Source organism: Brachionichthys hirsutus, unplaced genomic scaffold, assembly GCF_040956055.1.
Source record: "Brachionichthys hirsutus isolate HB-005 unplaced genomic scaffold, CSIRO-AGI_Bhir_v1 contig_976, whole genome shotgun sequence".
NCBI lineage: Eukaryota > Metazoa > Chordata > Actinopteri > Lophiiformes > Brachionichthyidae > Brachionichthys > Brachionichthys hirsutus.
Genome location: NW_027180316.1, coordinates 908,681 through 934,004, shown reverse-complemented (window position 1 = coordinate 934,004; position 25,324 = coordinate 908,681). Strand labels below are relative to the sequence as shown.

General features: G+C 41.8%; 1 protein-coding gene across 1 annotated transcript in view; it reads left to right on the top strand.

The window, feature by feature from the left end:
* LOC137912514 (glutamate receptor 4-like) overlaps positions 1-25,324 on the top strand; it is a 71,513-nt gene that overhangs the window by 39,211 nt on the left and 6,978 nt on the right. The window contains exons 9-15 of the mRNA XM_068756665.1: positions 155-259; positions 1,000-1,110; positions 6,918-7,124; positions 9,206-9,421; positions 10,147-10,307; positions 18,905-19,103; positions 21,998-22,245. Coding sequence (XP_068612766.1) covers positions 155-259; positions 1,000-1,110; positions 6,918-7,124; positions 9,206-9,421; positions 10,147-10,307; positions 18,905-19,103; positions 21,998-22,245 — 1,247 coding nt within the window. The remainder of the gene's footprint in view (positions 1-154; positions 260-999; positions 1,111-6,917; positions 7,125-9,205; positions 9,422-10,146; positions 10,308-18,904; positions 19,104-21,997; positions 22,246-25,324) is intronic.

Here is a 25,324-nt window from a genome sequence, read left to right as displayed (position 1 = left end):
ATAGTCTGTCTAAAGACAGAGGAAGTGCAAGAACTGATGGGACACATGTGATTTAAAGTCACTTTTTATTAAAACGAATCAATTCTGGTAAAGATATCATCGCTTGCTTGAAATCAGAAATCAGAAATCAAACGTTCTATCTTTATAAATCCAGGTGCGCATTCAAGGCCTGACTGGGAACGTTCAGTTTGATCACTACGGCCGGAGGATCAATTATACAATGGATGTGTTCGAGCTGAAGAGCAACGGACCACGCAAGGTAGGCTCTCCTGAGGGACTGAGCTGAACAACAATACACTGGAGGGAGTTGGGTCCGACTTATTCCATCCAATATCTGTGATGCATTTTCAGAGGTGTTGACGAGTGAGGTTCACTGTTTATCGTAATTGCTGTAAATGTGACCCCTGAGCAGGAAAGTTTATTTTAATCATCACTGAAAAGTCATAACCTTACTCTGACTCTTCAGGGATAACTACTGTAGTTTATAGTAAGTGCTGCATTTTCATTATTTTTATCCCTCTTGGTGACTGATTGTTGAAAAGGATCTCCATTTTATATCATAGCTTTACATAAAAGCAATTATCTAAATTGAACCGCTTGCGTTGTAAAAGCTTTTTCGAAGTATTCATTGGAGAGCAGCTCTCAGACGACCTGAGTGCACATAAAACTCTATGGAGACGTAAATAAGGAAACTTTCAACCTTATCCTTCATAAAAGGAAAAAGGAGAATCACGAGGCCTCACTTGAAAGTAATTTCACTTGGTGGGGAAAAGAAATCGTACTTGCATCACATAGAGCAGAGAAATAACACCATGTTCCAGCTTCTAAAGTGTTCCTTCAACAGCAACGTCTGTTTATTGAAAGGTCGACGCTCACATTCAATCCCTCTTGATATCTTCTATAGTTCTATTGGGAAATCTGATGAAATGAGCTCATTCTTTTTGCCATCTCACATCATCCTCTCTCTCTCACACACACGCACACTTTTTTCTCCCTTAGATCGGCTACTGGAATGACATAGACAAACTTGTGCTGGTCCAGAATGAAAATGCTCTGTCCAATGACAGCTCAGCGATGGAGAACCGAACAGTGGTTGTGACAACCATCATGGTAATGCACCCTCAGACTGCTTAATTGGGATGTTGTTTGAGACTTGGGTAAAGCTTTCCTTTCCAACAACCTGATTTCTCTAAAAACATGGGTCCTACTTTTTTTAAGCTCACACTCTCCTTAAATAAGAACTATGGCGAGCAAAAGTAGATGATAAATGATAAACTGGGATTCGGAACATCGACTAGTGGTTGCAACGCACAACGACTGTAAAGTCTTAATGTCGAGATGGAGCCAATAATTTCAGTTTTCATCATTTAACCAACAATTTTTCATTTCACTTTATTGCCCCTGCAAAGCAGATGCGCATACAGTATGTGCAATAAGTGTTTAGGAGTTAGGTGTAGGAATTGCTTCAATTCTAGCGTTTACCCATACAGAGCAGAGTACAGCAGTTTCGTCAGGTCGAACAAAGATCAGGATGGAGCTGGTAGAGCTGTACGATTCACAGTGATCACTCAGGCCACGGCCAGGAGGGAGTGACGCTTGTCCAGCTGGAAGATTACTCTAATGTCTCATTAGTAGGCAAATACAGAACTGACCTCGAATCGCCGTCCACTCTCGTCTAATGGCTCTCACACAGACACTGGTCTGCAGCCCAGAATAGTTTTTCCTCTTTCTCCCACAAACACAGATAAAGTCAGACTAATCAGAGGATTTTTGCATATCTTATGCTTACATTTGATTTCACTTCACCCATCTGCAGCATTTTTACGGTGGCCGTCCCCTTCCTGGAAATGCAATCAGTCTAATTCAATTGGGCATGCAAAATGAAAGCGACTCACAGAGACTAAATTTGGCTGACTGAAAAAACAAGTCACGGATGCTGGAACCATTAGAGTCCTAAGCCTGGTCAGAGTATAAATAGTTGTACTCGCATGGCTGTAGTGCTCTTATATACACGTAGACATGAACATGATGCTGATTTGATAAGTCTACAGTGCTTCTGGTGGCCAGAAGTGGTAGCAACCAGTCCGGTCTGGTGGAAAAGGAAACACATGCTGCAGGCAAGAGTGGAGAAAAATGAAATCTGCAGGACGCCGTGTTCCAATGTTTGTGTGGTAATGTGCTGAGCCTCAGTACAGAGTGCTGCGGTGTTGTCAGGGAGACCCAAGTCAGGCTAATACAAACACAATAAATTAAAGGGCAAGGTGTTCAAATACAGCTGTCAATTTATAATATATCACAATCAGCTGTTATTTGTGTCGTTGTTTGACTTATGCTTCAAACTAAATTCAGTTTGTGAGACTTTTGAAAGTGATCACTGTGCGAAACAGAATGTGCCATCACTACGTCTTTTCGATGTTTGTTTCCTCCCATTTTTTTCCCTCTCCTGTCGGCTTGCCATCTGACTTTTCTCACATCCATTCTTTTACTGTCTTTCTTTTTTCTTTATTCCTTTCTTCTCACCTCTTCAACCCACATTCCCATCGCTCTTGCATCCATGCCCCCCCCCCTGCGCATTTCTCTGTGGATGGTGACCTCAGCAGCCCTTGGCTAACGTTAGCTCAGCCGCCTCCTCCTCTTTGCAGCCTCTGATGATGAGGAAGCCTATGCTGCGACACTGATGGCGGGTCTGCAGACAGAGCAACAGACTGAAACGCAGCTTCACTTAAACCCGTTGGGAAAGAGAGGACAGACAGGCCGACACTGTGTCTGATCTTCTCTACAAAGACTCTGTTTGTTGCTTTTGTTCTGTCATGTCTTTTAACTTCCTGTCTGTTTTGCATTAAAAGGTGATGTCTTTTTTTTCCCTCGCTGTTGAGAAGGAATTCACCTTGAATGGACATAACAACACCGACAGTCTGAACAGATGAAATGGAGATGTCGTATTATGGACTGTCTTGCTCACTGTACTCCTGTCTCACATGAAAAAAGTGACGAGCTGTGCAAAGATTCCTATCAAGAGTTGACATTTGGTCATCATATGGTTGTTTCCATGCCAAAAAAAGGATGTTTTATTCTCGGCTTCACATGTTTGCCACTTTTCCCAAGGGAAAGTATGTGATGATGCCCGTTTTGCATGTCAGTCCTGCATGTTAGAACCCCCCTCGCTCTGCAAATCTACTCTGTCATGTTTATTCAGTATAATATGTTAATCTCCTCTGAAATCTCAACACCTGAATGGAAATATACTCAACGGTAGGAATGCTGCGCTGCACATAGACATGATGTCGTTATAAATGATCAACTTGTCTGTATTTTAATTTTCATTGCTGCTGATTTTCTAACACTTGAGTTGAGAGGAAATTATTTCCAACTGCACACTAATTACAACTACACCTTAAAGTTAAAAGCATCATCGATATCCGGAAGACATGCATGCAGGGCATTCTACACTTTACGTGCACATGTAACCGAGCAACCAACTTGAAATCTGTTCATACATGCAAACACATACAATTGATTGTGTGCATGCTGCCCTTTTATTTCATGTACTGTAGGTTCTTTGCAAAACTTTTAACAGTGTTTTTATAAATGAAAGTTTGACGCTCCGTTGATGACACAAGATGTCTGGCCAACCTGGACTGAATGACCTGTCACTATTTACAGCTGACTGAGTGTGGCACGCTGTTGACTAATTGACTCGGTACCGGCTTACTGACTGCTGAACTGTACTCTTTATGGCTGAATAACTCTGAGACAATCATGCTTATACTCACGGGCATAGCATGTGACTGGATAGATGATTTTGCAGTGTAATTGCACTAATTAATAAATGAATCAACTTGCTAACATGCAGGCTCTGACTAGCCGACTCCCTGCATGCTCCCTGCATCTGAATGGACGTCTTGCTGGCTGATTAAACATCCCAGGGGCTGCCCAGTTCATCGCGTGCTTTTTAAATGCTGAAGTGATGACAGCCTGAATGAAAGTCTGGACATTTAGGTGACTGTCCTGTCATCTGCCTGTATTTATTGGCTATAGCCAACGTTGCAAGTCCTGTCCACCTCTAGCGCTGGCGTGAAGCGTTTCATGCCCGGTCAGCCCCAGTCGCTGCTTCTACAAAGCAGCTACTGCTCTTTTACCCATGCATGCATTTTCATCCTGTCTATCCTCTTGCATTTTCTCTTCATCTTTCACTCTGTCATAGTCCTCCTTTATCTCTCCTCCACGCGTCCCATTTATTGCTGGGATATCACCTCTATTCTTCCTCCGGCAATCTGTTTATATTCTGCCTCGTCATCATCCTTCAGTCGCTTCATGCAGCCAACATGCCCCACAGCCCTCTCTCCATCTGCATTTGCTTCACTTTTCCACGCCTTTTCCTTTCAACCTCCTTATCATTCTCTTCTTTCACCTCCTGTTTCTCCTGTCGCCATTTATTTTGTGGCCTGATGGGTACATGCAACACCCGGGTGTGGCGCTTTCTACCCAGCGGTAAATGCATGCAATAAAATCGAGTCACTCATGCACACCACTGGCACTACTAGAAAAACATATCTGGAGCAAACTGATAACAAACCTTAAGAAGGCTTCCCAGTGAAACAGTGCCAGTGTTGGCGGAGCTCCCACTGGCATGATTGTTTGTATGTGGCTGCTTCCATAATCAATGTGTTGACTAAAATGAAATTGCCTGTTTCCAATTTCAAACACTTGACCATCCAGCATGATGAGCCCGTTGGTCATGTGATGGAGGCAACTACAGTGTTGGTATTAACCCTTTAACGAATGGTTCCACTTCGGATCTTTAAAGATGATAAGGGTTTTGTTTTTTTGTTTTTTTAAGGGAATGTCACTGATTAGATGATCATCCTGATATGAGACACCTTTGTGCTCCCCAATCCCCTGGAATTTGACATTATCTCATCAAAGTATTTACCATCAATTGCAATGTTGCAAATGGTCCACAGACAGTGTGTAATTGAATTAATGTATTATTTTTTTTTACCCTTATCCACAACCATAAGATTTAATAAAAACAAAGTCTGTGTGAGAACTAACTGCAAAACAACTGCATTAATATGCTTTACTCTGTAATTATCAGAGACATGCATGTATAACTTGTTGCATTATGCAAACCATAGTCTAGACAAAAACGAATATACTAAATACACATCTTATAAAACTGGTTAAACAATTAGAACAGCTGGCGCTGGGAGCAACGACTTCTTGAAGTCTCTGCTGCTTTCCGGCCTCCTGTCAGGTTTGTCAGCTCACACTTTCATTGATGCTAGCCCGACAGAGATCAGTCTTCTTGACTGCGTTGACTCATCAGAACAAATTTACTTGAACCAATTTTGCAGCTCATTGACATAATTTTTTATGATGAGTCAATGGAATGAATGCCCTGCTAATTTCACAGATAATGTCACATTCAGATAAGTGTTTTATTGTGAAACAATTTGTTTGCATATGATGATGATGATGATGATAAAGGTTTTCGGCAGAAACTAATTATCAAAGTCTAATTTTTGTTCTTGTTTTTGGTTTAAATATATATTTGATTGAAATAATTTTGCACTGACTGATTTTGTATTGCGTTCGAAGAAATGTGGCATTGCAGTGTTTTGTTTTTGATTGTTTTTCAACCTTTTTTGAGTGAAAATAATATAATTCTTCCTATTTGTTTCTTCACAAATCAGTCAACACAATCAACATCCTCGAAAAAATGTTTGACAGCTTCTGGGATTGCATATTAACATTGAGATTGGAGGAATCTGATGATGAATCGCTCTCAACTGAGAAACAGTCCAGCAGCTCGTGTGAGCCGGCACCGTTGATGCTCATGCTAACATGCTAACACGCTCACAATGACAATGATAGCATGTTAATTTCTGGAAAAACAAAATCAAGCTAAATCCAATCAGTTTATTAGGTGCTTCGTCATTTAAAAAAAAGAAATTTGAAAGCATAAAATAACCATAACGATGAAGTAGTTTTTGCATCTACCGGTAGATATTTAAAAACAAAATGTATAAGCCCTACGTAAGAAGAGTAAATCTTATCTTTCAGTCGTATTGGTATTATTCAAGGAAATTGTTTTCAGCATGACTTAATTTCCTGGAAGAAGCATTGAATCCAAACTAGTCCATCATTTGGTTTTATTTTGTTTGTGTTTTAATTGCCAGGGACCTTTTTATAGTGCTGCATATTACAAAACTGTCTTTGATTAATTAGATGAGATTAGTCTTTGATTAAAAAGGGTTTGATAACATTTTAATTGGCTTGGTTTGTGTTAGATTACAGGGTGAGCAGCTTCAGGCAGACTCACATAACTCACACGCTAATGATGGATGTGGTGTCACTCAGTGTGTGTGTGTGTGTGTGCGTGTCATTCCTAATATACCCACCATTATCACCACCATCCTTGCTTGCTTTCAGCTGTTAACTGCATGCTCAGTAATCATTCCATCGTCCATCCTACTAACGCAGCATCACTCTTCCTCTCCTTTACCTCTCTGTGTGTTTCTTTCTTCTCATATTCCTCATCTTAACGTTGGCGAGCTAATGATTCATGTGTAAATCCCAGCGGCAGCCTGTAGATTTCGGCAAAACAAGTAATTCAAAGACACAAACATATTAAATGCCCTCCTGCCATGCCTTTGTAAATCTGTTGTAATATACTGCTGTGATTTGTTTGGCTTTAAAATAAAATAAAAATTGAGCTGTGTGACCTTCACTGTCCTATATATGACTTTATATTGTGATAAAACATTTATTTTCAGTCTTCATTTTAAGGTTCTTTTTACAACCAAACTTCTGGCGGCTCTTTATAAAATTTCACTTGGCTGATTTTTTTCAAATCCTTGCTGTCATGTTCCTCCAAACAGTTGTGTCTTTCTCCCCTTATGCCGGCTTTGTAGGAGGGCCCTTATGTGATGCTGAAAAAGAACTGGGAACTTTATGAGGGCAATGACCAGTTCGAGGGATACTGCGTGGACTTGGCGTCGGAGATTGCCAAACACATCGGCATTAAGTACAAGATCTCCATCGTACCGGACGGCAAGTACGGAGCTCGAGATCCAGAGACAAAGATATGGAACGGCATGGTTGGAGAGCTTGTGTATGGGGTGAGTTTCAAATTAATTAATTCATTCATTCATTCATCTTCTGAAATGCTTTGTCCGTTAACGGGTCGCGAGGCTATCCCAGCAGTCTACGAGAAGCGGGGGGACAATCCGCCAGTTTATTGCAGGGCCACACATAGACAGACAATTGTTCACACCTACGGACAATTTAGAGAGTAACCAATTCACCTAAATTGCATGTTAATGGTGGTGGAAGCCCCCCCCCACACACACACACACACGCACAGGTAGGATTCAGGACAAACACATCAATATGTAAATTCAAACTGACTATTTATTAAACAGAAGAAATGAGGCATTACAATAGTAAACACAAAAAGATTCATTTCCCGAAAAGAAATCATTTGACTACCGAAATCGTTTTTGGTAAATTTCCCTTCATTTAACTAATATAAAGTTTAAACAGATTAGCTTTTTCTCCATGAAATTACACTCATACAACTAATTTGCAACACAAAACCTATTTACAAGGGAAATGTAATGCCAACCAGTTACCGTTTCTATCAACATAATGAACAAATGCTAATTAACATGTGTGCCAATTGGCAGAAATGTTAGGGATGCAGATTATATCAGTAATATAATCACTGGTAATGTCTTAAATTTCCGGGACATTTAGCCCAAATAGATTTTATTGTTGTTTGTTTGTTTTTTTGCTTTCAACTCAATCTGAAATGCATTTGGTGTCACTAATTCAACAAACATCATTTGTAGGAGAAAGAGTTGTAGAGCTAGAGAAACTTTGAGTCAAAGCTTTCTGTCAATAACAAAATAACATCCTAAGGACAAATGAACGAAGCAGCAAACGGTGATGAAGAATTCAATTCATAACGCTTTGTACAACAATGCAACAAATGAGCGCCCTCCCGGGAATTACGCTTCCTCGAGACTGCGCAATTTCAGCATTATCTGCATTTGTAATCGCCATGGAGATGAAATACCACAGCTCTATTGCATTGCATTTTGTGTATGTGCTCCTGCCATTGTGACTCCCACCTAAAGCCATTAAACAAATGCCATCATCTCACGAGAATTTAGCAAGGAAGCTAATTACGCCGCTGATGCATCGTCTGAGATTTCCCTCTGCTGTTTCAATGCATATTTGATCAGCATGCAGACAGACGACATTGTCGCCCGTCGCTTTGTGGAAGAGTGAAAGTGGAGATGTTGTCTCACAACAGCAAGATAATTAATTAGCTTACGTGATCCATAGTGGAAGGTGACACAGCAGAACTGCTGCACTGACCGCCGGTAATCGGGTTTGATTTGTTCCACTCGCAGTCCTTTCTGTTGACTCCTCCACGGCTCAGGGAGAGGACATTCGGGAATGTTCAGCTCGCTGTCCTCCCCTTTGTGTGTCCTTCACATTCTGTTTAGTTTGCATTCACTTTTGTCTTTAGTTGTTCCATCTCTTTTTTTTTCTTGCTTCTCTGCCCTTTCCACCCCTGATTTCATTCGTTTGCAGTTTGTTCTCATTGCATTCTAACATATTCTAACATTCTCTGTCATTCCAGAGGAGGAATACACTTGTTACTTGATATGCTGCTATTGTAGACTTTTCCAGTTAAGAATCCAGACGCAGTTTCGACACAAGCCGCTGCTCAGAATCCCTCCGTGTGCTGAATGAATCTTTTTGACTCTTTTACATAGTGTGTGTGTGTTCTCATGCATGTAAATGTGTGCGAGACCTTGCAGACTTACTTTCCATACATTCTTCTCATGTATGAATTGATTCTCTATCATTCTGCGTGTTGCCTCTTCTCTTCCAACCATTCTCTCTCCACCATGCCAGGCTTATTTTATTCCTCCTGCTATTCCTTCTATTCTTCCTCATGTTGCTCCTGCTTCAAACGCCAGTGATCCTGTTCTTTGTGCTTTACCGGCCTCGTACTTCTCCAACCTTGTTTTCAGCCTCTGCAGAAAAAAGTCTGACTCTCTGCAGACCAAGGAGTTAGTAGACGTGCTCACCTTTGTCTCCACTGTTTCTCATGAAGTTGCTCCATGTTAATTCCATCACCGTATATCTGAATTAAACTTAACAACCTGCATGGCTTTCTCCTCAGAAAGCAGAAATTGCGGTGGCCCCTCTGACCATCACCCTGGTGCGAGAGGAGGTGATCGACTTCTCGAAGCCCTTCATGTCTCTGGGAATCTCCATCATGATCAAGAAGCCCCAGAAGTCGAAACCAGGTGTTTTCTCTTTCCTGGATCCGCTGGCTTACGAGATCTGGATGTGCATCGTGTTCGCTTATATCGGAGTCAGTGTTGTGCTGTTTTTGGTGAGTGACTTTTACAAACTAATCAGTACTTGAGCAGGATTGCAGTGTTCTAACAGTTTATTTAAGTTGTTTCGCGTTTAGGCAAGGAGAACCTGTTATATTTAAATCTATTAAAAACCATGTTATATTTAAATCTATTAAAAACCTTCCACAGATTATCGCATTATTAATGCAGTTTTCCCCAAATTACTGCATCTTTTAAGACAAAATATGTGCTGGAAATGCTAAGTTGTGTACTTGCACTACATCCAATGATTCCTTGATGTTGTTATTCATTGTCCTTTTTACAGCTGTGACTGCATCTTCTATTAAATGGTCAGGAAATGAGAGTGAGGAAAGAAGTCAGAAAATTTGAATAAATGTAACCCAAATGAAACATTTGCCAATGAGTCAGCCCGACTCTTCCATGATAGATTCTTATCTGTAATGATGTTTTGTTTTGTTGTTGTAATGACCATAGCTCCTATCGTCCCGCGTTACTTCACTGCATCGTCAGTTTACATCTTGCGCTTTCAGTGTTTTGATTAAAACACCCAAAGGTGCAGAAATCACGTTCTGAGTCAGCGTATTTAAGACAAGGGAGTTTCAAAGACAACTGTCGCCAGAAAATCTCCATATTCTAGAAAACCTTCCCGTGCTCCACATCACAAGATATTCACCCTCCTTAATTGTGTGTGCAATAATCAGCTTTAAGCCTGATCTGTTGCACTAATCTTCCATTTCAGGTGAGTCGCTTCAGCCCGTACGAGTGGCATGCAGAGGAACCGGAGGAAGGGACAACGGAGCTGGGCCCCACTGACCAACCGCCCAACGAGTTTGGCATCTTCAACTCCCTGTGGTTCTCTTTGGGAGCCTTCATGCAACAGGGCTGCGACATCTCGCCGCGGTGAGGGAGGGGAAACGGCCTCTGTGTGTGAGAAAGGATGCTTTTTGGTGCATGCTTGCTTCAGGGTGATGAGTTCTGGGTGTGTTCATGCGCTTTTGTGTCTATCTACTGCCTGTAGTGTGAGCACTTTCTCAAGCGGTGCCTGAACCACATGACTTCTCCAAAAACAGCGTGTTACAAATGCTTAAGATTTGCTAGAAATTCTCACAAACATGCACACAAACAAAATAAAGGTGAGGAAGAAAACACCCCTCCATAGCGGTGCCATCATGTCCGCGTGGCTGTGTGCGAATGTTTCATGGACCACCGAGGAAGCCGGGTTCGCCTGTATTTTTAGAATATTCATAGGAATATGGCATTATATAATTGATGACCTAAGAATGCAGTTTAGTGAAATATTCAAGGCCGTCATCCTGAAGACCTTTAGGGAGCCGGGGAGAAGACTAGGAGTGACAGACGATGAGCCGGAGCAGGGGAGAGGTGTGAGTGGTTGAACAATGTGTGGTTGCTTGAGAGAGGAATAAGAAACTGCTGGGAAGAATGTGAACAAAGGCTTCTCATGTCATCGTACACGGGGAGCAAACATGGCCGCTGGGTCTCAGTGCCGCCAATAAAAAGTTCTAAATGTTTGTTAGTTTCAATACAGGCATGACATTTGATCATCTGTGTCTGGTCACTGGTGGCAAGTCAGTGTAGGTACTAAAATATTGTGCCTGAGGCTACCCCTACCCCTCCAGGAGTGAGTGACCTGAACGCTGAATAAATGGCTGCTATCATTATAGTTGCCATAACGTAACTTAGCTGCTGATGATGTGACGATTGGCGTCCCATTGACTGGATAAATTATTTCAACCATCACTGTTTTTGAGAGGCAAGTCAAAAAGCAGGCAGCACTCACAAATGAATGGGAGGGCTTAAGAAGACACCTTAACGGTGGCCTTAGCGTCGATTGCAGCTTCTTATATATATCTTGAACTTAAATGCTTTCATATATATGCAGATTTGCTTAAGATCTAGTACAATTGAATGCCTGGATAGCGTTTTTTCTTTCCTGGAAATAAAGTTTAAATCGTAGATGTTCAGAGTAGTAAACGTTCCATTTATTTCTCTAACCCCAAAAGTCCCTTCTCTGTGTTTCAATATTTATATAAATTCATGACCAGGCTGTAAAACAAGATACAATTAACATGCACATAATCTTTCACCTTTAGTCTTTGCTTCGCCTCTGAATCTCTCAAGTGTCTCTTTTGCTTTTCCCATTAGCATTTTACTGTCGGGTGGGAGAACAAAAGTTTTACACGAGCTGCCCAAACTTGGTTTCTGTCTTACTTTTCACTCGCTCTTTCATCCATCTCTTTCACGCTTTTCCTTCACGCTCTTCCTTCTCCTCTGCTCTCTGGCACCTGCCGTCTCCTACTCCTCCACTCTTTGTTTATGACTGACAGGCCAATTCTAACTCTGAGACACCAAAGTGAAAGAAAACACTCACACCAGCTGCACGCACACAAACACACACTTACACACAAGCAGAAAAACATCACCTAGTGTGTACTTTTACAATAAAACGACACACGCATGCAGACCTCTCCATCACTCTGCAGGACTTGTTATAGATTTGTGTTCATAAGCTTCAGCTGTCATAGCGATAATTTGATACTTAACACGAAGCCGGCGTTTGTCATAGAAATCGCCCGACCCTGTCACCTCCAACGAGGCACAATTCCTCCACGGTCCAGAATTTCCATGGTCTTAAATGTCAGATTATATAGTTTTTCATTGAATTTATTTGACACAAAACACGAGTTTCCAAAGCGGCCCTAATAAATCCAGCATGAACCAGAGCATTTAAAGCGATGCAGCACAAGTTAGTGCTGCCTTGTTTATGAGAACTCTAAAGTTGCCTGTTATTGTTTCGCTATAAGTCTTTTCATTATTAATATCCATCCAGATCTGCTGCCATGACTGCAGCTTCCTACCTGAACAGCTTGTCAATCTTTTTCAGTGGCTTCGGTCTCTCAGATAATCTATTCTCCGCAACGCAAACCCATCACACTTGTAAATTTAATCAATCATGCTCCATTTGTTCTTTCATTCGTCCCCAAATGTTCCTGCTTCACAGCTTACTGTTCACATCTCTGCATCATCATCATCATCATGTTGCTTGCACATAAATCAGCCTCGCCTCCAACCTGAAGCTGCTGATTATAGCGAGACAATTCCTTATCATACAAAGCGTCTATGCTGCAGGGAGTGGTGCGATTTGACGTTCCTTGAATATTCAGCATGTTCAGTCAGGAAGAAGTTCAGGGTTGATGATAAGCAGACGGGACAAATCAGTCAAAAAAAGGTTACTTTCATTGTCCATTATTAAGGAAATCAGTCCGTTGACCAGGCTTTTACCCATAAAACCATGTGATAAATGAGCTTTTGGCGTGATAGCTCGCTCTGCAGAAACACAAGCTCATGTCCTATAGAAAAGGAGTCATGCCATGCAATTCACCACGTACAATCATTTATTTGATGTCCCTTCAGGGCAGTTCCTTAAATCTTCCCTTCCCTCATCGACCTTTGCAGACAGATTAAGTTGTAATGGTAACTTCGGCCACAATGAAAGAGAAAAAGAGCATCAGGACAAAGGAGATTGCCTGATTGAGCACAAGAAGGTCGAAATTACCTTTTCTTTTTAAGTTGGAGTGCAATTCAGAATGTCTGGTGTGGCTTTGAGGCTCAGTGCTTTCCTAAGGGACACTTAAGGAGACACACTGTACCAAACAAAGATATTGTCTTATACCAAGCTTATATCTGCTGTCTACAACTGCCATTTATTTTCTCACTTTATGGAAGGATATAACTTAATATCTATGTTTTATGTGTCATCTCACAGCCTTTATGAGCCCCCTTCTTTCTAACTGATTTTTTGATTTTGTGCATTATGTACCTGTGTGTGTAGGTGTGTGTGTGTGTGTGTGTATTTGACACTGTTGTATATTGTGTACTGAGCTGCAATGGCAGGTCAATTGGTATTCAGCGTGGGTATCTCTCTTCCTGCTGCAGTCATCTCTGCAGTCTAGGAGACAGTGCAACACACACTCCCATTCAGCTCTGCCACTTTCTGTCTCATCTATCTAACTGCCTGCCTGTCTGCCTGGTTTCCTTTTGTTCCCCTCAGCCTTTATCTCTTTATCTCTCACTTAGTGCTTGTTCTTACTTCTTCATAGTTGAATTATCACCTGTGTTAATTTACATCACTCAAAATCTTAAAACATTTGCATGATAAAACGAACACGTCTGCTCAACTTGTGAGATCTTTCACCTGCAGTCCGATGAAGCAGAAGGTAAAAGCTGGCAGCGCAACATGGACGCTTTCATTTACTCTCATTTTCAGGTTGACCTTGAGATATTTGCATCGTTCAAACACATGCCTTTGGAGTTGGTAGCGCCTGGTCACCGCCCGAAAGGGCGGTAATAGAGCCATGGTTTCGTGCCAGAACTGATTTTTAAAAGGGATAATTTAATAAATGGCAGAAAAACGACAGGGTGTGAACCAAGAAAAAGCAGTGGAGGAAAGAAGGAGTGACAGAGAGGGAGGGATAAACTCTCTAAGGGACTAAAGCTCTCCCTGTCAATAAACATCTGAAATTACAGCTCTGTTGGGGGGGGGGGGGTCACTGGTGCATATCTGTCTCAGTGTGTGTGTGTGTGTGTGTGTGTGTGTGTGTGTCTGTTATTGAGTGTCATGTAATTACTGCGTAAACGGCCGTGGGTGTGCTGAATAGTTGATGACGGCAACTGATCCATCTAATGGTTCGACTAACTAACTGCAGTGGAGCGCTGAGCCTTGCTGATAATTAATGCCTGGTCTCAAGGTCACCAATCAAAAGTCAGCCGCCCTGACTGACTGTGTTTATACATTTCAACAGTAATACTTTCTATAAATCGTGTGAAATATTCTGCCACGCGTCTCACGTCTCCCCGGCTTCACTCCATGATCCCTCTTATTGTTTTATTTAATTATGGCTTTCATTATCTGCCTACTGCATCTAATCTTCAATCTATTAATCTGTCTTCCCTCCACGTGTGACTGTTTGTCTGCACGCCCTTCATTCCGCCTCCATCTACTTTCAGCCTGTTTCAATCAGGCGGTCGATCAAGTTTATTTCGCACCTCCAGTCCCTGTGTGAGAAGATAAAAGAAATACGAGACCAGAAGGAGATAAGCCTTTTTCTCTGTCACATTTGTCTCTCTTTTATTGTGAACCAACATGCATGCATGCATGATTTCCCCATTAATCATTTCTTCTCATGTCTGTAACATCTTGATGACTTTCAATCCGGATTTCAGATGACTGATGGAGAGATGATGGCTTATATGGGATAATAAGTTTGTCAGAAAGTGTTTGGAGCTCGGATTATTTAGGGTGGTTGCAATTGCAGCAGCAAAATAGGCATATTCACCATGAACTCCAGTCACAGGTGGTGGTGGTGGTGGTTTTTTTTTGTTATTATCCCTCCACTCCAGCTCCATACAGAAATATGGTCCGTCGGAACGTAAAGAGGGAATTTTGCCATTAACAGATGGTAACTTTGGTCGATACCTACTTGAAGCGTCTTGGAGCCAGAGAGGAGGAACAATTAAAGCCAATAAGAACTGTTTCATTGTCCTCGTGAGTAACAGGCAATTACTGAAAGATGAAAGTAAAATTATCTTATAAAACTCAGCCAAAAAAAAAACATTATTCCGACTGCCAAAGCTTGTTATTTTCCAAAATGCTTATTTTCTTATTTACACTTCGAATCTGAGAGTGCAAAGCGTACTCAGGGGGAATTTGCCTGCCCTGGATCAGCTTGTTAATGTTTGTATATCTGGCATTCATACTTATCCGGTGTATTTTGAACTGCATGAACAGCTGAATATTTATGGATCAGGATCAAGCAAAATAATGACATTTAAATACGTGTCAGGTTTTATGCAGCCAAAACTTTATTCTGTTGGGATACATATGAAAAACTGTGGTTTAGTCCTGCGTGTGTGTGTGTGTGTGTGTGTGTGTGTGTGTGTGTGTGTGTGCGTGCGTGTGTGTGAAAGAGGAACAGCATGCCATTAATCTTTCACACAGAGGATTGCGGAGGCAATCTGTTGCCTATCGTAGATGATACATGACCCTCCATAGAATGATTCGCCTGTTGCATACTAACGCACGGCGCACCGCCATAAACACACTTTCCACCATCACGCTGACATCACTCCCAAAGCTCGCCCACGCACAAGTGGAGCAGAACGGCATCAAAACACGAGCACGCATGATGCAAGATGAATACATGCAGGCTGCTATGCATGCGTGCACAGACTCACACAAGAGGTATTCCCACAGCATGCCGCTCCCTCCTATAGGTAAACTTCCACATCAAATGTAATACACAAACACACACACACACACACTTCAATAACGTAAGGGCAACACACGTGTTATTAATCATGTTTTCCACAACCAATCTATTTTTCTCTTTCATTGGATGATAGTTTTTGCACACCCTGAGGTCCAGAACCGTTTAACGCTTTCTCATAATTCAAGATGACGTCAGCCACATTCAGGGTGGCCTCCACCAGAATTCTTTTCCACTGTGATTTATTGTGTTTGCCTCAGGTTTCTCTGTAACCTTTACCTGAAGCTAAGCCACTCTGAATTCATTTTCCGAGCATGCGGCAGGTGTTTCATACAGTCCCTAACTTGAATAGATTAGATTTAAAAAGTGCATTTTTTGCAGGCACATAACATACATACAAGAGAAAGGAACCTAGAAGAGCAGTTTGGGGTTGACAAATGTAGCGTACTGGTGCAGGGTAATGAAGCTAATGCAGGAAAAGAGAAGTCTAATCAGCTTGATACACAATTCAACAAACTGATTTCACACACACTTAACAATCTTGATTAGACCCAACTCTAACTCTAACAAAGCAAAGTAGCGGATTTCCGACACATGGAGTTAATCTGTTTAACGGGTCTGCGTTACTGAACATTAAAAAAAAAAATTACTTTTGTTACTGCAGTCAGTCCAAAATGTTCATGCTGCCAAATCAGACTTAGGGCCACTAAGTTAATTTTCACAGCTGAACAGTTGGCAGTTGGTAAAATTCTATGTGCTTTGCCGCTACAGAGTTCCTTCCCACAGCAGAAGACATACAGTTTGGTTATTAGCAATACCAGAAAAGCTTTACTTCACCCCCCGAGAGGCAGCATATGATAAAAGAAAGAAGTTGTTTTATTAATATGTACTATTACCTAACAATGGAAATGTCTCTGATGAGTGCATTTTTCACATTTTATTATGTGTTTTACTATTATCTGTGGAAACCTGCAACTGCTCGCGGGTGCCCACAAGCACATTTACTGGTGTTTAAAAATACACTAAGAAATAACCGATACCTTCCCAAACTGAATATGAGGTCTCATAAAAGGATTATTAAATGTGTATACTGCTAATAGAAGCTGAATAAGAGGTGGTTAGAGTAAAGCGTCACCCTATCAATCACTTAAACATAAACGCTATTAAATGCTTTACATGTGCATCTTTCTACCTTGACCCCTGCGGTTCATGGGAAGTGCACATTTCTTTTGCCCAGAAATGTTTTTAATCCTGGAAGATGGTCGAATCGAAAAACAGCTTCCAGTCCGTCCTAATAAGTACAAAACAAAACCTAACAACGCTTCATCTGGAGAATCTATCATAAGATGCAGCAGGTTCATTAAGTCAGACAAACAGATCAATGCAACAAGGACTCATGTTGTTTATCCATTTGTGTGTGTTTGTGCATTTGTGTGTTAGCTGGCTTAGCAGCAGAACGGGAAGTTGCTTGGAAAGTTTAGATTGCATGCAAAGCCGGGTGTCACAAACACACGGATAATTGGCACCCTGTTCTATTTGGGCTTTCTGCTTCCTGCTAACCCCACCGGCAGGCAGCTGTTGTCGGTGAGAAGGATCATGGTAAAGACCTGCCGTGCACTACTCCACCAGCTCAGGAAATAATGACACACGACACTCACCAGTAAATAATATCGGAGCATTACTCAGCCAGGTATTTCCCTCAGGGGCCGTTAGAGACCAAAAACAGAGCCGGAAGGAGAGCGCCCATTGGACTTATATTTCCCAGGGGCACCAGAAACACAACTCTAACTGAATGATAATATTGTTGGATGAATAAATGGGTTTGCTAACTCGGCTTTTCAATTGCTGGAATGTGTGAACTGGTTTCTACTTCCAAAGCTGTCAAAAAAAAAAGATTAAAAAATGAAAAAGACATTTAGATAAGTCGTTAGAAAAATGAAATGAATGGAAGAATATCAAGATAAAAAAGATGAACAAATCTAGAGAATAATCAAAGTTCTCAATTACAGCAGCAGCAACAGCATCTGATAGTTTTGCATTTAAACGAATGGTGCAATACCTTGTCCAGTAAAGTGGAATATTGGTCCGATGAGTAGCAGCGAGGTCAGCAACTTTAAACCATGAATATAAATAAGTAGAGCACAACTGGAATTTAAATGGATACTACCCCCGGACAAAAGCACAATTTTACAAAGTCATTATGATATTATTCAAAATGACAAATAATTCACTCGGGAACACAAATAACTTGGAGGTATTCACATTTACAACAAAGGCACTATTCCACGTTTTAGTCATGGGTTAGATAAGACTTTATTCTCCTGGCTTTAATTTAATTTTCCTATTTTTTTATATAGAACTGTCCTGCAGCGAGTAAAGACCAGACACCGGTCAGGACGTGTTGAACTCTGCACAACCTGAACTGGAAAGCCACGATTTTTACTTCGGCATTTCAAAGCTTAAAGTTCCTCACATATGTGATGTTGAGATATGCGTACATGCAGGCACCTGCAGAGATTGGTGGCATCATCTATAGATTGGATACATTTATGCGTCTTCTTTACACTTCCTAAAATGTGGATATTTTTACTGCCTCTTGCACTCATCCAAATTTCAATGTCTTTTATTGACTACAGCATTTAAAGGCTTAAAAGTCAAATTGCCATTTTGCTACCTTCCTTAATCATGTTTTGCCCTTCCTCTCGTGTGCTCACTACTGCTTGCGCTCTTTGTCCTTAACTCAGTGGGAACAAATCCAACAAACGAAATGAACTGAATTCGCTCTGATGCACAAATCGCAGGTGAAGAGCGCAAACATGGAGCCACAGAAAGATGGTGGAGAATCCAGATTACAATCAGTTTCTTGTTGTAGTGTTGATTTGGTTGGATGGCTCAAAGATCATCACTTTAAGTACTGTCATTTTCACAGTCTTGCACACAGTGCTCATTGTTTTGCATATCTCTCAGGAGCTAAACTTGAGTATATTTCCTTCTCCGGTCCCTCTGTCTTGGTTTAATGTTCTTTTTTTTTATCTCTTTAACCTTCACGTTAATCTATTCCTTTATCATCCTTTGCGCCTTCTCATCTGCAATATTTTTCCTTTATCGCCATAATCATGCAATATCTCCTACATTTCTCAAATCTCTTGCCTTGTTCCTCCCCTCTTCCCCGTTACTGCCCCTATACCTCACCTCCATCTGTCTTCTCTCCAGGTCTCTGTCTGGACGTATTGTCGGAGGGGTGTGGTGGTTCTTCACCCTCATCATCATTTCTTCTTACACAGCCAACCTGGCTGCTTTCCTTACTGTGGAGAGGATGGTGTCACCCATAGAGAGTGCAGAGGACTTGGCCAAGCAAACAGAGATCGCCTACGGGACTTTAGACTCCGGCTCGACTAAGGAGTTCTTCAGGGTATGGACTCAACAGCTCAATTGCTTAATTATTTACATTGTTTCTATTGATGTTAATTATTATTCCAGATTTGATGCTGAAGGTTTTTCTACTACGCTCAAACTGTGAAAAAGACATTAAGATTGAAGCAACCTGCTGGGGGACTCTTTGCACCCTGTCAGTCTCACCGTTGATAGCATTAACAAGTCCGCCAGCTCTGCACAAGCATATAAATAACTTCTAGTCATAGAAAGAAAGCGAGGTTCCACTTTGACGTGAAAACACATCATATGTACATTCATAAAATAAGGGTGTAGATAGGTGGTGACAGCAGATATATATAGGATGTTCTAAAATGTATGAATCCACAATTTTAACAAACAACTCATCCTTGAAGTCATTTAAGAAATTAACCGTAACCTCGGTAAGAGAATTCAAATAAGAGGCGGACGTCGCCTGCTTTATTTGAGACCACACAGAAGCCAAGCAGCAGTCATCTTCTCTGACGGTGGCTGGAACAAGGACGAGTGACTAACGGTACGTTGTGTATTGCTTTAGAAGAGACCGGGTGGGAGGACAGGAATAAATCTGCTACTTTCTAGTGATGTTAAAGTAAGAGAGGTTGAAAGTTTGAATGTGATGCTCAGCTGAAATGGCTTTCTTTCAGGTTTTGGCTAAATGATGGTCAGATTAAAGTGCTATAGATGTCATGTATTTTTTTATTATCTAATTTCTTGAAACATTATTAGATTGAACAATGTTTAATCAGTAATCAGACAGCGCTGAGTGCAAAACACCCCCACAGCAGTGTGTCCACAGGAACTAGAGGAAGATTCATCAAATGTGACCTTAAACTAAACTAAAAAAAAGAAAAAAGGTTCCTTGGTGGAGGTCATTGTGATGGCAGTAGGCAATTAAGTGCAGTAGAAGTTGAATGAGAAAAGAAAAAACTGACATAGCTGAAAGAGTTAAAAAGTAAGGGGAAATGATAGCAGAAGGCAGTAAAGTGATCCAGATGAGGCCTATAGTGGCTTAACCCGTTTGACCTATTCACCCAAGTGGATTGCAATTACATAAATTCCCATAAACATGCGCCAGCATGGACACAAAACACACACAACGCTGATGAAGACATATTTTGCTGCTCACATGCAAAACGGCGGTACCGTCGCAAGCGCCAGCCGAGCGCCATCACACCTTCATGTTTGTCAGAGCCATTCAAGCTTGTTTATGAGCTGAAGACGTGTGCACGACAGAAAGTGCGTCTGAAACTGTGGCAGAGGGGGTGGGGGGTGTTTTAGCAGACAGTTTGTGCATCTATGATCGGCTCTGGCATCATCGACATAATGAGCGGGTTGAAATCTGTGGAGGGTGAAAAAGCAATTTACTCTCCTGCAGCTGAAAGGAATTCACCACCATTAATTATCTGTGTGTGTGTGTGTGTGTGTGTGTGTGTGTGCGGCGTGTGTGTACATTTTTACAAGTGTGTAAGCATGCATGTATGCTTATTCACATATACGTATACTGCACGCATGTTCTCTTCCGCCCCAGAGCAGATTTGCATGCGAATAGATATTTTAAAATGTTTTCGCCTGTGTAGGCGTCTGAAGGTGACTTGCAGCATCCATTCCCTCCTTCACAGCCTCACGCATTGTTCAAAATCTGGAAGGAGTCACACCGTATCGTCACACATCCATCCCTCCAAGGCCAAACGCAGTCATCATCATTACTGTCTCTCCATCTCCCGCGCTCTTCAACACAGAGAAAGCACTCAGGCGGACACAAAACTGGACGCACAGAGGAGAAAAGCTATTGCTTTAGCCTGATGGAGAAATGAGTGGGTGCCAAATAAGGGATGGATGCCTAGATGGATAAACGGATGAAACATGATGGCTAGAAGATGGGGTTAGAAGCGAGTCCTGCTGGTCCTCTGGGATGTAATTGACTTTACTATGAGACAGGTATCCTTCGGGTGCTGGGAACACAATCAAACGCACCCTATTGCTCCGGGTGCTGGTTTTGGCGGCTGAGGTCATAGCTAGTTTCTCTCTGAGGGACAGAGTAACATTTTATTACCAAGAGAAGAAATAAATAAAGCACTACGCTTGTTATTTCCACCCCCGAGTACACGCACGAGATTGTTGCACAGATGTGCACATATTCATGGTCGAAACAATAAAATCCGTCTATTTCTAAATGGCCAACAGATGAAAAACTCCTCTGTAGGAGAATGAAGTCACAAGAGCCCAGCTGAATGGGCGCGCCGCCAGACCAGTCGTGAACCGGTAAAGTGAGATTGATGCGTGACGTGTGGAGGGAGTTGTAGCGTTAGATCATAAACGTTATTACATGCCAAAGGAGCAAAATGGAAGATGGACAACCCTCCCCCCATCACGGGTCTAATTTTATTCAAAGGCTATTGGAGTGAAAATCACCCTCGGCAGTTTGTTCTACTTCATGAGGGACGTTAGCAATAAGTGAGATACAGTAAAAAAAAATCAACGATCGCAGTGCTGTCCTGCAGCTTATCAATAACTGGGCATCTCTGCGCCGACATTATGAATAACATGCATCGGTTTCACCTCCTCAGCTCCCATAGTTACGTCTGTGACTCATCTTATTTGTCTCAGTAAAAATGAAGCATTGATTCGAATAATCAAATCTGTTGGTTGAAACTTCCTTCGGTGAGATTCCACGGCCGTCCACACAAGCATGCCGAGGATGTGTCTTAATTAATAATTAATAATAATAATAATAATAAATAATAATTACTAAGCGGCCTGGCATATATAGCATCTCTTCCCTTGGGAGTCTTCTCTCTGATCTGTGAAAACCATAATCTCTGAGACAATCTGACCTTTAATTTCAGCAAACTGATGTCAATCCGTTCCCTATTCTCTCCCTCTCAATCCCAGAGGTCCAAAATAGCCGTATACGAGAAGATGTGGTCGTACATGAAGTCTGCCGAGCCGACTGTCTTCACCAAAACCACGGCGGAGGGCGTGGCGAGGGTCCGCAAGTCCAAGGGGAAGTACGCTTTCCTCCTGGAGTCCACCATGAATGAATACACGGAGCAGCGCAAACCATGCGACACCATGAAAGTCGGGGGGAACCTGGACTCCAAAGGATATGGGATTGCGACGCCAAAAGGCTCACAGTTAAGGTGGGTGGAATAGTGTAACAATAGGAGGCAGTAACAACGCTGACGCTGCACTATTGCTGCTATATTCCACCTACCCTGCTGTGCCTTTTATACTACAGCCAAATTGACCTGTCACTGCTGTCGAGTGAAAATGTCTCACCCCCAAAAGAAATTGACTTCCAAAGAGGAATGAAATAACTGTAAACTGTGGCGGCGTTACAATTTATATATTTATAATTAGGAGCTCCAAAAGCAACGGAGCAGTTCTATATTTTCACTCAGCAGCAGCTATATATAAATAAGTTTGTTGAATATGCAAATTGTGTTTTTCATCATACTTTTTTCTTTCATTTTGTCAGTCTGGCCTAAATTTTCTTTTTGCCTTTTGTCTCTGTGCTGTGTCTTTCTTCATGTGTTTCTCTGTTCATTTAGGGCTCATCACCGCCATTCCTTCGTCCCGTGTCCTCTCTCTCTCTCTTTCACTCGCATGTCTCTTTATGACCAATCCCCCCGCCCCGCCTTTCTTTCCCCTTTGAATCTCTCTCTTTCTCCGCAGGGCCACCACACAGGTAACTCTGTCCATTTTGTCTGTCGTCTCGTCTCTTTTGTTCCTCTCCATTCTCAGAGTTGCCGGTCATGATGCTGATGATTATGATGATTGGTATTATTATAGGAGCGATGCATAAACTGGATATGACCGCAAGGACGGCCAGAACCTCACACTGCTGCCACACTGCATCCTGGGCCATGAGAGGGAATTTATAGATGAACAGGAAACAAAAAGTGACACTCAGGAAGTAGAGGGGCCTGGCCAATGGGGGGACTAGAAACTAATCATGATGAAGGGCAAGAAAAAAATACAGTCTCAATCTACATTTAAAAAATAACTGAATTTGACTGTTAAATTAAACTCAAATCAACGGCCACATTAGTATTTTAATCCTTTAATGATATGCACCTTAATGAAATAGAGCATGAGCTGGAGGAGTCCGTTGAATGAGACTCTGGCTGAATTCTTAATTTGTTGATTGTTGACTTTCCCTTAGCAGACACATGTTTATCTATCTTGTTAAGTCGAGTCTACAGTAAGAGTTCCAAAAGGTTTCTCTCAGGTATGCAAATAATGCATTTCCCATGCAGGCAGCTGTGACAGCAGTATAGAGAACTTGTCTGCTGGGGGAGAATAATTGACTAAATTCAGCAACGCCCGGCCGCTTGCTCTCTCGTCTCCCCCTCCATCTCTGGCTCTGTCAGCATTTCGGATTTGCTTTACAACAGGCAAAACACAAGCAGCCCATCATCCTCACATCCTGTCCTATAACTTCCCTCTGTGTGTGATGCAAACAGACCCAAGTCACCGGAGTTTATTCCTCGCTATTCACGCACAGATATTTTTTCTGTTTATGAGAGAAAAGTGACGGACAGCGAGTGGATGGGTCCCTTTTTAAGCCCCGCCCTTCCCCAGAACACAATCCTGGGCCTATCCACGGTTGTCTCTGGCTTCTCCCAATCAGCGGAGACCTGACGACACCTGGCAGGTGCACACATGGCTGGGAAGTATGCACATCAAGTGATTCTGCCTTTCCTCTCGGTGCCCTAATTAAAGCTCCAATTTGAACTGACAGTGTTGATGAGGAGGAGAATGAATGTCCTGATGATTACTGTGAATGTTTAGGAATGTCTGCTTCCTTAAGTATAGCTATTTTTGATAGGATTATTGATATGTGACTGTTGTTACCATGATTGATGAAGATTGTCGTGTGTTTCAACTGTTTTCATCAACACCCGTTGGAATGATGAGATGAGTCATGGCTTGTGGATTAGATCACCCCAGAGAACGTGGACTCTATCTAAATCTCTTGATTGCCTTCATTTGTAGTCAACCCTCTCCTTTTGATTTCACCATCTCTCCAAATTGACAACCTTTCAGTCACAAGCCAGCTCTTCCTGACACACTCCGAGACGAGGCAGGACTTCTAAGTCGGCGGATGTATTGTACAGACAACAAGGCAGACTAGCATACGGGCCAGAAGTGACCTTTTTTGGAAAAGAATAACCTGGCTGATTGCAGCATCTCACAAACTAAAAAGGTGGAGGCAGCAGAACAGAATGACAGGAAAGACTTTCAAGAGTTTCTGTAAAAAATCTGCAATTTACAAAACAAGGAGAGGTCACAAAACTTACCGTAATTCATGAAAGTATTGGTCTAATTCGCCCCATTATTGTAGTCTCTGATTAAAGTAGATGCAAATGATTTTGCAAGTGGGCTGCTGTAACAAACACTTTAGAAAACTTCTCATGCAAGTTTGGACAATAAATATTCGGTCTGTCCTAGGAAATGAAAGTCAGACTGACTGATAATGGTAGCAGCAATAGTTTGTATAGCGTTATAATACTTCCATGTTTTCAAGGGACGCCTGAGGAAAACGGGCATCTGATCTGATTTCCAGCATAAAAGAGTCTGCTGCTTGTACTGAATTAATACTTCCATACAGGCAAAAAGTGGTTCCATCTAAGCTATTGCTAGCTTTTAATGCAATAACCTGGCCCTGGTGCATGTACAGATTTGAAAAGTACTTCCATCTGAGATTCGAGACCAGAATGTTAAATGACAAAGTGCATAAAAACGTTGGGCACGTTCTCAAATCTTACATAAAGACGATCTAGTAAATCTGATCATAAAAATAATGGCATCCTTTTGTTCTGACCCGATGAATGTGAAGCTTTAAAAACAGAAAAAGAAAAACAGCCTTAAATTGAAATCCATTTTTTGTACTGTGTTGCAAGGCAGTGATTGTTCCTATTTTATTTATTTCCAAGTAGGGCTTTGAATATCAGCATAAAACACTAAAGCAATTAGTCGGAGCTCATCTCCTTCCAGGTTTAAAGGGAAGAAAAAGTTCGAAAGCTGTGCCCGCACCGCGTGATATTTAGCCTTGTGTCCCTGAATTGCGCTTTGGAGGTCAATCCCTTCAGGCGTGTGACAGGAGGCATGTAGGAAACTGCAGCCACACAGTCATAACCACACATACACGGTAGCAGAAATGTAGGGAGCACCAGGAGGCGACAAGAGCACCATCAGGAGGCTGCAGAGGCCTGC